General features: G+C 38.0%; 1 protein-coding gene across 4 annotated transcripts in view; it reads right to left on the reverse strand.

Moving 5' to 3' along the window:
• Window positions 1-17,500, reverse strand: part of LOC144960552 (uncharacterized) — a 75,070-nt gene that overhangs the window by 6,876 nt on the left and 50,694 nt on the right. For all 4 annotated transcript variants that reach the window (XM_078893760.1, XM_078893761.1, XM_078893762.1 and 1 more), the window contains 8 exons: window positions 17,019-17,108; window positions 14,822-14,983; window positions 14,289-14,378; window positions 13,405-13,482; window positions 10,860-11,054; window positions 8,603-8,728; window positions 6,321-6,386; window positions 297-401 (listed from right to left, as the gene is read on the reverse strand). In XM_078893760.1, the coding sequence (XP_078749886.1) occupies window positions 297-401; window positions 6,321-6,386; window positions 8,603-8,728; window positions 10,860-11,054; window positions 13,405-13,482; window positions 14,289-14,378; window positions 14,822-14,983; window positions 17,019-17,108 (912 nt within the window). The remainder of the gene's footprint in view (window positions 1-296; window positions 402-6,320; window positions 6,387-8,602; window positions 8,729-10,859; window positions 11,055-13,404; window positions 13,483-14,288; window positions 14,379-14,821; window positions 14,984-17,018; window positions 17,109-17,500) is intronic.

Raw genomic sequence — 17,500 nt, forward strand, 5'->3', positions numbered from 1 at the left:
TCGACAGAGACATCGCTGTTAACGGCCATGTTATAAATTTACACCTGAGTACGGCGAGATAATGTGAGTAAAGAGCATTTTACACGGACTCAACTATGCGCTGAGCGAGGCTCGAACCAAGGATCAGCCCATCCGAAATCGAGTGTCATATCACGAGGCACATAGCAGCAGAAATGATATCCCTCATACTATAAACTTTAAAGGTTACACACAGTTTTGCGTGATGGCCTGTCATTTGGCTTTGGACGTTTTGAGTATTTTTCCTAAACGAATAGCATCAATATAATATGACGTACCTGCCCCACCTGTTCCCGGTGCCGTCGAACCGGCACCGCCACTGAATGCGTTCAACATGCTGGACATGTCTGTTGGCATAGCAGCGCCGCCTCCTGCTGCAGGGTCTAAGGTTTGAGTCCAGGATATGATGGTGGTAGGGGTAGTTGTAGTCATAGTGTTTTTGTGGTTATTGGGGTAGAATAAAAAGGGAGATGATAATAAGTCTGGCGGTTTAATTCTCTTTATAAATCATTACAAATAGGGAATGAGATTAGCGGAAGAGTAGCGTCCCTTGATTGGAAATCACCGGCGGAAAAGTTATTAGAGAGAGAACGCATGCGTCTCTCGTCCTCGCTTCCGGTGAAAACGGCATGACACACTTCACCGAAAGCGAGGACGAGAGAGACGCATGCGCAAAACCATTTTGACGTTCTCTCTGTAAGGTGACGTCCAATCACGGGACGCTACTCTTCCGCTAATCTCATTCCCTATAAGTAGCTATATGGAACAAAAGGAAAAAACTGAAAGTGACTGGTTCAACCAAAAATAATTTAAAAAAGAAAATTGAACTGTTATATATCACAATATCCACTAAACGAATCAAAGCGTTTTACAGAGCGTCATTGACCAACAGCAACACGTAACATGAAGAACGAGACATGACGGTTTTTAGGCGATATTACATTTTTTTGTTCGACAGAGAAAACGCTTTTTTACCCTCAAGTACTCATTTTACACCTGGATACGGTGAGAGAGTATATGAATGAATAGCCTTTTCCAAGGACGCAACTATACGTCGAGCGAGGCTCGAACCCAGGACTTGCTGATCCAAAAGCGAGTGCCATACTACAAGGCCACACAGCCCCACCTTTTATTTAAAACAATTTACATCTGTCTGAAATATAAGGCAGCGTGGCTCGGTGGTACAGTCTATGATTTTCATCTGAAAGGTACGGCTATGCGGTCTTGTGGTATGACACTCGCTTTCGGATCGGAAGGTCCTGGGTTCGAGCCTCGCTCGGCGCATAGATGAGTCCTTGGAAAAGACTCTTTACTCACATTCTCTCACCGTTCTCAGGTGTAAAATGAGCACCTGGCCGTTAACAGCGTTGTCTTTGTCCGAAAAATTGTAATATTTCCTATCAAGCGGCATGTCCCCTCCTACATGTTAAATGTTGATGTTGACTAGGGACCCCTTGTAAAGCGCTTTGAGCACATATAGTGGAAATTGCGCTATATAAATGCTCATTAAAACAAAAATTTGAAAGGTACCGAGTTCGAGTACCCACCGCCCTGTGTGGCATTGAGCGAGTTAGCTACCCTTAGCTAACTTTGCGGCGCTGCACTTCGGCTTACACCTGAGTTATTCCAGTCTTCCCTTGGAATAGACCCAACAAAAAGTTCCCTTGGAGATGAATAAAGAGAACTATACAATCCTTTTTCTATTTGAAATATTTTCAGACGTGTGTATAAAAATAACGAGGTTGATGGTGATGGTGATGGTGATGGTGATGGTGATGGTGATGGCGATGGTGATGGTGATGGTGATGGTGATGGTGATGAATTATGGGATTTAGAAGGTGATGTCGATTTGTAATGATTATTGTGGTGGTGATAGTGATGGTGATGAATATTTTGAAGATGATCATTAATAGCATGCCGAAGTTTAATGTGATGGCGACGGATAATTTTATAATGATTGTGGTGGTAATTTTGATTGTGCTGGTGATTATAATGATGATAGTGATTGTGATTGTGAGGGTGATGGATAATTTGATAATGATTGTGGTGGTAATGGTGATTTTGATGGTGATTGTGATGGCGATATGATTGTGATCGTCACTGGCGGTCGGTCTATTGAGCAAAGTTGTTTTGTGCCGCCCTATAATTTTCAAATTTAGCAGATACTGCTTTTTGTCTCAATTTTTGCCTATGCTGATTTTCGTTCACACTCGCGCATCTCTCCTGTCTTATTACTTGCCATGATTGGTACCTGTAACTACTGTACGAAGGTTGTGCGTCATCACGGACGGCTCTCTTTTTCTTGTTGCCCCACGCGAGGCGAGATGACGTGCGACAATGAGCTGAGGGTGGGGTATGGGGGCTACCATGAGCCAAAAAGTCAACAGGCCGCCCAAGCATTTTATATAAAAGTGTTGTTTTCTTCTGTTTAAAACCACGGCTATCCACTTCCCACCAGAAACAACGGATACTCTTGACTGCTAAAATAACTAGGTCAGGCCGGCAAATTTAATTTTGCACACCTTGAGGCCTGACTTGGGAGAAATCAAAACCATATCAATTTTATCATTGAAAGAACAGGTTTGTTGTAATCAAACCATACGGATGAAGAAAATTACAATAAATATAGATCTTATGCTATTCGTTTTTCTCAAATGGATTTTAATCATCAATAAGAATATTTCACAAATCATTCACCGAGTAGAGCCCCATGATGCTATAAATAAGATTCCAAGTCCATTATCCCGACACACACAGCAGTTCAATTTGTAGTTATTAGTTATGTTATTGTCTTTGGAGTAGATAAGAAGTGCATTGAGGTTGGATTTTCTATTCCTTCTATTAATGACTGTTATCACAGTTGATATTCGAAGGAAGAAATTTATATGGCAGTCTAATTGCTGTTGTCATATTGTTCTTTTTTAAAAATGATATTCACAAATCTCGATGAACAGACGTGTATCGCAATCCATACCGAAACAACAATGAAAGGATCCATAGACTTCAATGATCGGATGTTATACATTTTTTTCTGTAGAGGAAAATCGACAAATGGACCTCTTTTACATAATATATGCCCGTCGTAAATGCCATTTATGTGAGTATATCTCTTCAAAATTCAAACCACACATGACCCCCCCCCCATTTTATTTTTATACGCAATATACACACATTCTAAAAAAATACACCCACTAGAACATTGATATTGAGCAATTTCCGCTAAGTGAGCGCAAGACACTTAAAAAGGGCTCCTAAGCCAAAAGCAACGTGAAGACGAGACATGATGCCTGTTGGGCGAGATAACATTTTCCTCCAACAAAATCAACACTGCTTCTGGTCAGGTACCTACTTATTTTACACCTGAGTACAGTGAGATAATGTTTTCGATCCATGCCGCCTTAAATAAACAGCCAGCAACCGCCCCTGGTGATCGTGATGGGTAAATATATGGATTCATATTACAACCTATCGTTCATTAGAAATGGGTAAATATATGGACTCATAGTACAACCTATCGTTCATTAGAGACGGGTAAATATATGGATTCATATTACAACCTATTGTTCATTAGAAACGGATACATATATGGATTCATATTACAACCTATCGTTCATTAGAAACGGGTAAATATATGGACTCATATTACAACCTATTGTGTATTAGAGACGGGTAAATATATGGACTCATATTACAACCTATTGTGTATTAGAGACGGGTAAATATATGGACTCATATTACAACCTATTGTGTATTAGAGACGGGTAAATATATGGACTCATATTACAACCTATCGTTCATTAGAAACGGGTAAATATATGGACTCATATTACAACCTATTGTGTATTAGAGACGGGTAAATATATGGACTCATATTACAACCTATTGTGTATTAGAGACGGGTAAATATATGGACTCATATTACAACCTATTGTGTATTAGAGACGGGTAAATATATGGACTCATATTACAACCTATCGTTCATTAGAGACGGGTAAATGTATGGACTCATATTACAAGCTATCGTTCATTAGAGACGGGTAAATGTATGGACTCATATTACAAACTATCGTTCATTAGAGACGGGTAAATGTATGGACTCATATTACAACCTATCGTTCATTAGAGACGGGTAAATATATGGACTCATATTACAACCTATCGTTCATTAGAAATGGGTAAATATATGGACTCATATTACAACCTATCGTTCATTAGAAATGGGTAAATATATGGACTCATATTACAACCTATTGTGTATTAGAGACGGGTAAATATATGGACTCATATTACAACCTATTGTGTATTAGAGACGGGTAAATATATGGACTCATATTATAACCTATTGTGTATTAGAGACGGGTAAATATATGGACTCATATTACAACCTATCGTTCATTAGAAATGGGTAAATATATGGACTCATATTACAACCTATCGTTCATTAGAACTGGGTAAATATATGGACTCATATTACAACCTATTGTGTCATTAGAGACGGGTAAATATATGGACTCATATTACAACCTATTGTGTATTAGAGACGGGTAAATATATGGACTCATATTATAACCTATTGTGTATTAGAGACGGGTAAATATATGGACTCATATTACAACCTATTGTTCATTAGAAACGGATAAATATATGGATTCATATTACAACCTATCGGTCATTAGAAACGGGTAAATATATGGACTCATATTACAACCTATTGTGTATTAGAGACGGGTAAATATATGGACTCATATTACAACCTATTGTGTATTAGAGACGGGTAAATATATGGACTCATATTACAACCTATTGTTATTAGAGACATGAAATATATGGATCATATTACAACCTATGTTATTAGAGACGGGTAAATATATGGACTCATATTACAACCTATCGTGTATTAGAGACGGGTAAATATATGGACTCATATTACAACCTATCGTGTATTAGAGACGGGTAAATATATGGACTCATATTACAACCTATTGTGTATTAGAGACGGGTAAATATATGGACTCATATTACAACCTATCGTTCATTAGAGACGGGTAAATATATGGACTCATATTACAACCTATCGTTCATTAGAGACGGGTAAATATATGGACTCATATTACAACCTATCGTTCATTGGAGACGGGTAAATGTATGGACTCATATTACAACCTATTGTGTATTAGAGACGGGTAAATATATGGACTCATATTACAACCTATTGTGTATTAGAGACGGGTAAATATATGGACTCATATTACAACATATCGTTCATTAGAGACGGGTAAATGTATGGACTCATATTACAACCTATCGTTCATTAGAGACGGGTAAATGTATGGACTCATATTACAACCTATCGTTCATTAAAAGGGTAAATATATGGACTCATACTACAACCTATCGTTATTAGAAATGGGTAAATATATGGACTCATATTACAACTATCGTTCATTAGAAAGGGTAAATATACGGATTCGTATTACAACCTATCGTTCTTTAGAGATGGGTAAATATATTATGGACTCATATTACAACCTATCGTTCATTAGAAATGGGTAAATATATGGACTCATACTACAACCTATCGTTCATTAGAAATGGGTAAATATATGGACTCATATTACAACCTATCGTTCATTAGAAATGGGTAAATATATGGACTCATATTACAACCTATCGTTCATTAGAAATGGGTAAATATATGGACTCATATTACAACCTATCGTTCACGGGTGATGTCGATGGTGATTGTGATGGTGATGGTGACGGTGATTGTGATGGTGAAGGTGATAACGATGGCGATTGTGATTGTAATGGTGATTGTGATATTGATTATGATGGTGATTATGGTGGTGAGGCGATCGTGATGGTGATAATGATGGTGATGGTGATTGTGGTGGTGATGTTGATTGTGATGGTTATTGTCATATTGATTGTGATTGTGATGTTGATTGTGATGTTGATTGTGATGGTTATGGTGATTATGATGGTGGTTATGATTGTGATGGTGATGGTGATTGTGATGGTGGTGGTGATGAAGTTATGATTATGTTTATAATGGCGATGTCAATGGCAATAGTGATGGTGAAGATGATGATGATAACGGTCAATAAGATGATGATGGTGATGACGACGACGACGACGACGATGATGATGATGATGATGATGATGATGATGATGATGATGATGATGATGATGATGATGATAATGATGATGATGGTGATGATGATGATGATGATGATGATGATGATGATGATGATGATGATGATGATGATGATGATGATGATGATGATGATGAGAAGCCATACTAGTAGTAGCTCCTGTCAGTGCTCCACCCATTGTTTGGTCTATGCCTGTCGCGGATGTCTGTCCAGCTGTGAAAAAATCAAATTCACAGACAGTCAATACGTAAGATAGACAAAATATTTTGGGAGAAAAACAAAACAATCTATCAAGTCACCCAGGGGAGGGGGGTACCGATAGCTCAGTTGTTAGAGCACTCGCTTCACAGGCAAAGGGATCGAGACTTTTGTATGACCCCCAGTCCACCCAGAAGTAGATATGTTGGAAAGTACTCTGCGATAAACTAGCGTCCTATCCACAGGGTAGCAAGCAATTGGTATTGTCTTTTTCACGCTACAGAAACCGGGATACACTTCTCCTCCATGACCCTGGTGGCTCGGAAGGACTATATGATATAACATTCCTTAAACAAAATTTAACGTGGCAAATATGAAAAATTAAAACTAGTCATTACAATAGTCTTCAACAGTCATAACGTCACTTCCTTCCTAATGACGCATGGTAACTTAGTAATACTGGCTCTAAACTATCGGAACAATGGCGGACGCCGTATGAAATATTTCTCCGGCGAACTTACACGCGTATCCAGAGGAAAAAACCCCCATCAATTTGCTCATGTTTTGACTTTTACACATTCTGATCACAAGGCATATGAAAAGGGAATGAAAAGTTCTAGCCAGCATGAAGAATAAAAAGTAATGATTTTCTTTGTTTAGAACCAAGATGGCCGCCGTTGCCGGGCGCGTGACATCAGACTACTGAATCCAATTAACTTAAAAATTGAGATTTTATATGGCGCAATATCCACTAAACGTGCTCAATATCTTTACAAAAGAACACTAACCAACATCAACACGTAGCATATAGAACGAGGCACGACACATTTTAGGCCATATTAATTTTTTTTTCACACAGAGACAACGATGTTAAAGGCCAGGTACTCCTGTTGACACCTGAGTACGGATTAGAAGTTCCTGGTTTTGAGCCTAGCTCGGCGCATAGTTGAGTCCTTAGAAAAGGCTCTTTACTCTCATTCTCTCACCGTAATCAGGTGTAAAATGAGTACCTGGCCGTTACCAGCGTTGTCTCTGTCCGAAAATATATGGATATGCAATGTCGCCTAACAGGCGTCATGTTACGTCCTACAGTTTAAAGGGTTGTCTTAGGCCAGGGAGCCTTTGTAAAGCGCTTTCCGCATGTTCAGTGGATATTGCCCTATATAAACACTCTTCTTCTTCTTCTTCTTCTTCTTCTTCTTCTTCTTCTTCTTCTTTTTCTTCTACTTCTTCTTCTTCTTCTTCTTCTTCTTCTTCTTCTTCTTCTTCTTCTTCTTCTTCTTCTTTCTTCTTCTTCTTCTTCTCTTCTTCTTCTTCTCTTCTTTTCTTCTCTTCTTCTTCTTCTTCTTCTTCTTCTTCTTCTTCTTCTTCTTCTCTTCTTCTTCTTCTTCTTCTTCTTCTTCTTCTTCTTCTCTCTTCTTCTCTCTTCTTCTTCTTCTTCTTTTCTTCTTCTCCTTCTTCTTCTTCTTCTTCTTCTTCTTCTCTTCTTCTTCTTCTTCTTCTTCTTCTTCTTCTTCTTCTTTCTTCTTCTTCTTCTTCTTCTTCTTCTTCTTCTTCTCTTTCTTCTTCTTCTTCTTCTTCTTCTTCTTCTTCTTCTTCTTCTTCTTCTTCTCTTCTTCTCTTTTTCTTCTTCTCTTCTCTTCTTCTTCTTCTTCTTCTTCTTCTTCTTTCTTCTTCTTCTTCTTCTTCTTCTTCTTCTTCTTCTTTCTTCTTCTTCTTCTTCTCTTCTTCTTCCTTCTTCTACTTTTCTTCTTCTCTCTTCTTCTTCTTCTTCTTCTTCTTCTTTCTTCTTCTCTTCTTCTTCTTCTTCTTCTTCTTCTTCTTCTTCTTCTTCTTCTTCTTCTTCTTCTTCTTCTTCTTCTTCTTCTTCTTCTTCTTCTTCTTCTTCTTCTTCTTCTTCTTCTTCTTCTTCTTCTCTCTCTTCTTCTTCTTCTTCTTCTTCTTCTTCTTCTTCTTCTTCTTCTTCTTCTTCTTCTTCTTCTTCTTCTTCTTCTTCTTCTTCTTCTTCTTCTTCTTCTTCTTCTTCTTCTTCTTCTTCTTCTTCTTCTTCTTCTTCTTCTTCTTCTTCTTCTTCTTCTTCTTCTTCTTCGTCTTCTTCCTCTTCCTCCTCTTTCGCCTCTTCTTCTTCTTCTTCTTCCTTTTCTTCTTTTCCTTCTTCCTTTTTTCTTCTATTAATATTGTAACTGTTGTTTGTATTTTAGTTATTGTTTTGTTTGTTTGTTTGTTTGTACCTGGTGCAAAGAGATCTGTCATGCCAGTTCCAGGCTGGGAGCCTCCAGCACCCAAAGCAGCGAAGGGGTCCACCGCAGGTCCCATAGATCCCATCGAACCCATTCCCATGGCTCCTGATGAGGAACCTGTGGTCAAATATAGAGTGGACGGATTATCTCACATCTGTTTTGTACATCACAACATTTTATGAAAAGGCTGCCTCTATTCTCACCTACCCCCCCCCCCCCCCCGGCCGATTGGATTACCGAAAAAAACGTCGCCGGCTTTTTGCGATTTGGATTTGATTGATTTTTTTTAAATTGTGCAACTTGTGACAAGAAACTTAACAAATTACTGCATTACAACCTTTGGATTAAACATACAACAATTGTGGACTACTGTTATGAAGACTCGCATCCGGGGGGTGAGAATAGTCACTCCCTTATGAAAAATCTTTTGTCATATAAAGCGTGTAATACTGAACAAAAATATGCATATCTAGTATGTACGTATATCTATTTCTCATGAATTTGACTGTAAAAAGTCAAGTTCTGTGTTGGGTAGGTTTACCATTTGTGACCCTTCGCCTCAAAACGGTATTAAGTCGGGTTGGTTAAGATGTTGAAAATTGAATTTATAGCCAGAAATATCAGACTTGTGTTGAGTTTATCCGATTTATTGAGGAGAATGGATACCATATTTCACGGTGCTAATGTCAACAGTTTAGATTTTGGACCGGTTTGAAATTAAATTCGGCTTATAAGTATATGGTTCGTTCCGACATAATACCGCTTTGAGACGATGTTTCACAAATTTTTGAAGATCCGAGAATATGACTATCCTACGGAATAACTGAGCTGCTGCTCCCCAGGAATAGCACGGGAAAAACCTGGGAGAGCAGCTGGAAGCATGAAAAAATGGGAAGTGACTGAGACTAGTTTGTGTACAAGTGGATGTCTAGAGTAGATGGTGCAGCACATCCTTAGAGAATGCCAGGATGGGCCCAGCTGCTTTGACCATGACCTGAGATTCTGCTCCCCAGATGCTGTGGAGTGGGTTCGGTGTTGGAGCGACAATCTATGAAGATTGTGCGGCAATGTGGTCTACTGGTATGACACTCGCTTTCGGATCGGAAGGTCTTGGGTTCGAGCCTTGCGTTCGGCGCATAGTTGAGTCCTTGGAAAAGGCTCTTTACTCACATTCTCTCACCGTACTCAGGTGTAAAAATGAGTACCTGGCGGTTAACAGCATTGTCTTTGTCCGAAAAATAGTAATATCGCCTAACAGGCCTCATGTCCCGTCCTACGTGTTAAATGTTGCTGTTGACCAGGGACCCCTTGTAAAGCGCGTTGAGCACATTTAGTGGATATGCGCTATATAAAAGCTCAATTAAAGATGGTCTACCAGATTCATTCCCTTGATTTGTGGACAGAGAGAAACTTACAAAGACATATCTACATGGGACTGTAGAGAACGAGGGGGGCTGCGTAGAGCCTAGGAATCGTAAAAATACTAACATCATCATCATCATCATCATCATCATCATCATCATCATCATCATCATCATCATCATCATCACCACCACCACCACCACAATTACCACAATAACAATCACAATCAAGTGAAATAAACTAACAAAGGGGTGTTAATGGAGAGGCTTCGGATGGGAATAATACAGACAATGGACGTTTCGGGTAAACGCTCTTCGTCAGGAACAATATACAAAATGAGTATGGAAACCAAATAAGATATAATGCTATATAACTAAAGTAACGACGATACAAGTTTCATTAGTTTATTGCTGTTCTGACAAAGGGTTTATACCCGAAACGTCCATTGTCTGAATTGTTCCGATCCAAAGCCCTTCCATTAAAACACGTTCGTTCGTATTGTCACGTGGGACTGGTTGGTATCTTAGCGTTATGGTAGTTTTTTGTGGTTATTTTTTTATACATTGGGGTGTTATTGGTTATTGTGTTTGTGATTATGGTGGTGATGATGATGATGATGATGATGATGATGATGATGATGATGATGATGATGATGATGATGATGATGATGATGATGGCGACGACGATGTTGTTGTTGATGATGGTGATGATGATGATGATGATGATGATGATGATGATGATGATGATGATGATGATGATGATGATGATGATGATGATGATAATAATGCTAATGCTAATGATGACCTAATTGACGATAACGATGAAATCAATATATTAACTAAACCAATAATACTATTGACGAAGTGGGAATTGAACCCAAACTCACCTAATCCAGCTCCTCCAAGGCCACCATTCATTCCTGTCATACCGTTTAATCCGTTCATACCTCCTGCAAGACCTCCGAGACCTCCCATAGACCCCATGGAACCCATAGATGATCCCATAGACCCCATGGAACCCATAGATGACCCCATAGACCCCAATCCACCCATACCACTGGTTCCCATCGTAGCCTTTCTCCCTGGAAATTAGAAAAGTAATTATAAAAATAAGATTGTGATAACATGTGTTTGGCTGACTCGCAACAAATAATTAATAATAATGATGATGGTAATAATAATAATAATAATAATAATAATAATAATAATAATAATAATAATAATAATAATAATAATAATAATAATAATAATAATAATAATAATAAAATATAATAATATAATAATAATAATAAATAATAATAATAATAATAATAATAATAATAATAATAATAATAATAATAATAATAATAATAATTAATAATAATAATAATAATAACAATGGACTCTTATACAGCGCACAGTATCCTGAACAATGAGGCTCTTGGCGCTTTAAATTACATCAACATAAAACAATATAGAAAGTACATGACATCCAAATAAGTGATTTTTTCAAGGATTTCTTGAAAACAGACAACGATATGGATTCTCGGATGCTCTGTGGAATGGTTTTCCATACAGAGGTAGCAAAATGAGAAAAGTAACTGAATTGAATTAAGATCATTCTTCAATGTTTGTGATGCACAAAATAAATCTGAACTAGAGAAAATGTCACAAATGTGTGACTGGCTGAGAAAACCAGAAACGGTGTGTCAATTTCATAAATTGAGTTTTAGACAGTGGTGTAGACGACACCTTTCTTATTATTCACCACTTTAAATGTGACCGGGCATCTCAAAACGGTATTATGTCGGGATGGACCAGATGCTAAAAAGTCAAATTAACGTCAAACTGGTCAAAAATATGACACGTTGGTATATGGCACAGTAAAATATGATATTCCTTCTCCTCTATAAAGCAAACAATCTCAACTTAAGTCCGATATTTCTGGATACAAATTCAATTTTCAGCATCTTAATCATCCCGACTTAGTACCGTTTTGAGACGAAGGGTCACAAATATACTTTCCATGTCTATTAGAACCCAAGTTATGAATTATTTTTTTTATGAATAACATTTGTTGCTATGAGCGAAACTCGTTATCTTTGATTTAGGGTCATATCTCGAATTGAAGCTTGCCGCATCTTCCCGGGTTTTCTCAGCTAGCCTCACGTATTAATAAGAGAAGAGGAAGACAGAAAATTCTATGGCAAGACAACATCAAAGAGTGGACAGACCCAGATCTTACTCTCTCCTTACCGATTGTTTATCAAGATTTTTACTAAAATGTAACACCGACTCGAATGGAACCCACAGGTCAAGAGGAAACGGGGTCGTCCAAAACAGACTTGAAGGAGAAGCATTCGCCAAAATTTGTGCATCTCCAAATCTTACCTGGAGTGAGGTAAAGGTCTGTGCCAAGGACATAACAAGATGGAAGAGTGCTGTTGAGGCCCTATTCTCCGCCAGGAGCCAAGAGGCACAAGTCAAGTAAATGAACACCGACTCAACATAAAACTGAATTTTTAAAAGCAAGTCCAATTTTCACATGATGTTATTGGGTTCTTGTAAATATAACAGCGACTGTTCTTTAAATTTTGTGATATTATACAAAATCCAAATAAAGAAAGTGTTGTCTGCATCATACCGGATGTGACGATTTTCTTATAGTCAGTAAGGAGAGGTTTTACCCTTTCCTTACCACCTACAGGAAAATGGCCACATTTGTTACGATTTAACCAACATTTATACCATTCAGTTTTCTTTTGTAATCACAAAATTTGAAGATTTGAAAAAGAATACAGTTATCAAAACTTAATTCTGTGATGCCCATAGTATTTATATCTTTTGAGCAAAGGCTTAAAAATCAGTTTTTAACAAAATGTTTGATGGGTCTGATATTTATTAGTGGATATTCGTGAAAGGGTTGGTAAGGAGAGAATAAATAACGTTCTGGAAAATAGACTGTGGCAAATGGCGTAATCGTTGTGATGAAGTCTGCATTCCGCATGTCCCCCCGACTATCAGCTGGCCATGAGATTGAAGTGAAAGAAAATAGAGAAATAGAGAAATAGAGAGAGAGAGAGAGAGAGAGAGAGAGAGAGAGAGAGAGAGAGAGAGAGAGAGAGAGAGAGAGAGAGAGAGAGAGAGAGAGAGATATCGTTCCTATAAAATGTCGCTAATGTGGTCTTGTGGTATGACACTCGATTTCGAATCGGAAGGCCTTGGGTTTGAGCATCGCTCGGCGCATATTTGAGTCCTCGGAAAAGGCTATTTTACACGCATGATCTCACTGTACTGAGTACGGTGAGAGAATGAAAGTAAAGAACAATTTCCAAGGACTATACTATGCGAGGCTCAAACCCAGGATCCTACGATCCAAAAGCAAGTGTGGTACACGACGAGACCACATGGCCGCAATATTACGGTTCGAAGCTTTATCAAAATCAATCTTACTGTTGTTGTTTTGGTTCATCAGGGATGACATCATCAGCATAGGCATCATGCCTTCTCCCATACCTTCCATCATCTCAGCTGTGGATGGATATAATGATGATGATGATGATGATGATGATGATGATGATGATGATGATGATGATGATGAGGAGGAGGAGGGGGAGGAGGAGGAGGAGGAGGAGGAGGAGGAGGAGAAGAAGGGGGAGGAGGACGAGGAGGAGGATTAGGGTTTTTAATGATGATGATGATGATGATGATGATAATGATGATAATGATGATGATGATGATGATGATGATGATGATGACGATGATGATGATGATGATGATGATGATGATGATGATGATGATGGTGATGATGATGAAGATGGTGATGATGATATTGATGATGATGATGATGATGATGATGATGATGATGATGATGATGATGATGATGATGATGATGATGATGATGATGATGATGATGTTGAAGATGATGAGGAGGAGGAAGATGGTGATTTGGTGATAATGATGGGTCTAATGATGATGATAATGATGATGATAATGATGATGATAATGATGATGATAATGATGGGTCTAATGATGATGATGATGATGATGATAATGATGATGATAATGATGATGATCAGCTTCGGCTCCATGTGCTCAATGGCTCCGAAGGATTATTTTTTTTTACATGTCGACCATTATCATAATGAACAATGACTTGTATAACGATAATGGTACTGAATATTGCTGTGATGAAGATGAAGATGAAGATGAAGACAACTAAATTAACAATGATTATGACGATAACGATACCCAACATAGCAACGACAAAGAAAATGAGGACGATGATGTCAGCGATAATAAAGAAAAGAATGATATTCTTTTTTTTTAAAACGTACGCATCATCATCATCATCATGAGCATGGAGTTCATGCCGTTGTCTCTTGGTTTCTGTTGTTGTTGCATGGCATAGGCTTGATCCAGTATCCCTGTATTTGAATGTAAACAATATAGTGAGTATCCAGTTATTGTAGTAGTGTTAGTAGTATTGGTAGTAGTAGGAGTGGTGGTGATGGAAGCAGTTGTAGAAGTAGTAGTAGTAGTAGTAGTAGTAGTAGTAGTAGTAGTAGTAGTAGTAGTAGTAGTAGTAGTGTAGTAGTAGTAGTAGTAGTAGTAGTAGTAGTAGTAGTAGTAGTAGTAGTAGTAGTAGTAGTAGAAGTAATTGTAGTAGTGTAGTACGAATACTGCTACTATTACTACTACTACTACTACTACTACTACTACTACTACTACTACTACCACTACTACTACTACTACTAATACTACTACTACTACTACTACTACTACTACTACTACTACTACTACTACTACTACTACTACTACTACTACTATCATTACAGCCATGACTTTTACTGGCACAATCACAACTTACCTGTGCTTGGTGTGTTCATCAAATTTCCTCCCATTCCTCCACCGTTCATTCCCCCAAACATCCCATTCGTCATGGATCCCATCATGCCTCCTCCAGCAGCGCCAGGCGTTCCCATTCCCATGGTATCAGTGGGGAAAGGTTTGGGGCCTAATGCGTTGTTCACTGAAAAACAAAACTTCAGATTTAAGCAGGTTGAAAAAAAATTCTATACAAAACTAAACAAAAAAAAATTCAAGACAAAAAACAACAAAACCAAGCCCTTATATAGTGCCATGTCTATTATACTTGGCGAAATGTACTTTGCGATAGACTAGCGTCCTATCCAAAGGCTATCAAGCGATTGCTATTGTTCGTTTCACGCTATAGAAACTGGGATATAACTCCGGCTCCATTGGCCTAATGGCTAGTAAGGACAACTTATAATATAGTGATATATCCACGAAACGTGTTCAATGCGCTTTACAAGAGGTCGCTAGCCAACAGTAACACGACCTAACACGACCTACATGTAATATATAATATATGACGCGTTTTATGTGATTTTACAAAAAAAAATTCGACAGAGACAGGCTGTTAACAGTCAGGTACTCATTTTACATCTGAGTAGGGTGAGCGTGTGTGAGTAGAGATTTTGTTTTGTTTTGGTTAATAAAAATAAATTAAAATAAAATTCCCTTTATTAATCCCAACTGGGAAATTTGTCTTTACGATCTATTCCAAGGGAAGACTGGTATAACCTAGGCATCACCCGCAGTGCAGCGCCGTCGCAAATTGAGCTAGGGCGAGTTGACTTGCTCACGGCCACACAGCTCAGAGGCGGATGGTCGAACTTGGTACCTTTCGGGTACGAAGCAATATCCACTAAATGTGCTCAAAGCGCTTTACAAGGGGTCCCTGGTTAACAGCAACATTTAACATGTAGGACGGGAAATGACGCCTGTTAGGCGATATAACAATTTTTGGGACAAAGACAACGCTGTTAACGGCCAGGTACTCATTATACACCTGAGTACGGTGAGAGAATGTGAGTAAAGAGTCTTTTCCAAGGACTCAACTATGCGCCAAGCGCGAGGCTCGAACCCATGACCTTCCGATTCGAAAGCGAGTGTCATACCACGAGACCACATAGCCGCACTACTACTTATAAAATGTGACGACTTTCCGATAGGTCGGGGGGCAACCAGGAGAGTGGCTATATTGGTTGATTTGGTGTCTGGCACCGCATCCATCTTTTAACTCTCTCCTTACCAGCTATTTTTAGAATTTTACCAGAAACGTCATACTCGCCCAACACTCAAAAATAGATTTTTGAAACAGAATAGTAACGAGTATATTCTATATTTTGTTCAGAAAAATGAGCCCTGCAGTACAGAAAATTATTGGCTGCATCGTAACAAATGTGGGTGGTAAGGAGAAGGTTAAAAATGAATTATAGCATTTAAAAAAATATAAAATAAAATTAAGATATGATATATTATACCGCCGCTTACTTTTTTGTGTAATGCTTTTCTTTAACTTTTTTTTTTCTTTCTTATTTATCAATATAACATGTTTTAACCCTCTCCTTACCACCTATTGGAAAATCGTAACAATTGTTACGATGCAACCGTCACTTTTCTCTTCCAGATTTCATTTCTTTTTTTTTTATAGCTTTAAAAACTTGACATTATGTAATAGGGTTCATATTGCCGAACAATGTCATGTAATGTGCTTTCTGTTTTTCTGTTTAAGTAAAACATGTCTGTTTTTGTGTTGGGTGGGTGTCAAGTTTTGGTGGAAAATTCTGAAAATGGCTGGTAAGGAGAGGGTTAAGTCATATTCTTCTGATTATGGCACCATCTTATACAGTAAGCATGCCACGCCACTGGGGTTGACTTCAATACTTTTCAACAGTCGTAACTTCACTTCCTTCCTAATGACGCATGGTAACTTAGTAACACTGGCTCTAAACTATCGGAACAATGGCGGACGCCCGTATGAAATATTTCCCCGGCGAGCATAAAAGCGTATCCAGAGGGAAACAAAAACATTAATTTGATCATGTTTTGACTTTTACACATTCTGATCACAAGACATATGAAAAGTTCTAGCCAGCATGAAGAATAAAAAGTAATGATTTTCTTTGTTTAGAACCAAGATGGCCGCCGTTGCCGGGCGGCGTGACATCAGACTACTGAATCGTATTGAAAGCACTTACTGTTAAGCTGACCACCGATCTGACCTCCAGACACGGCGTTGAGGTTGAAGGGGTCAACAGGATTGGTCACTGTCCCAGTTGGTTGAGGAACTGATGGTCAAGAATGTATAATTTATAAGGAACGTTGCATTCTAAATGTAACTCGTAAAAATATCACGTTTATAATAACAATTTGAAAAAAATGTTAACAATTATAATTGTAAGCTTTAATTAATAATAATATAATAATAATAATAATAATAATAATAATAATAATAATAATAATAATAATAATAATAATAATAATAATAATAATAATAATAATAATAATAATAATAATTGTATAGATTTATAGTGCGCCAAACATCCCTTCATCAGGAGGGCTCTGGGCGCATAACATAGATTAACTTAATTATTAAGCCCTAACACAGTACACGAACAACGCTAATTATACACATAATCAAAAGAAAGCCTGTCGGAATAAGAATGTCTTCAATCGACGC

This window comes from Berghia stephanieae, chromosome 15 (genome assembly GCF_034508935.2).
Source record: "Berghia stephanieae isolate SIO BIC M18660-M18661 chromosome 15, UCSD_Bste_1.3, whole genome shotgun sequence".
Classification (NCBI taxonomy): domain Eukaryota; kingdom Metazoa; phylum Mollusca; class Gastropoda; order Nudibranchia; family Aeolidiidae; genus Berghia; species Berghia stephanieae.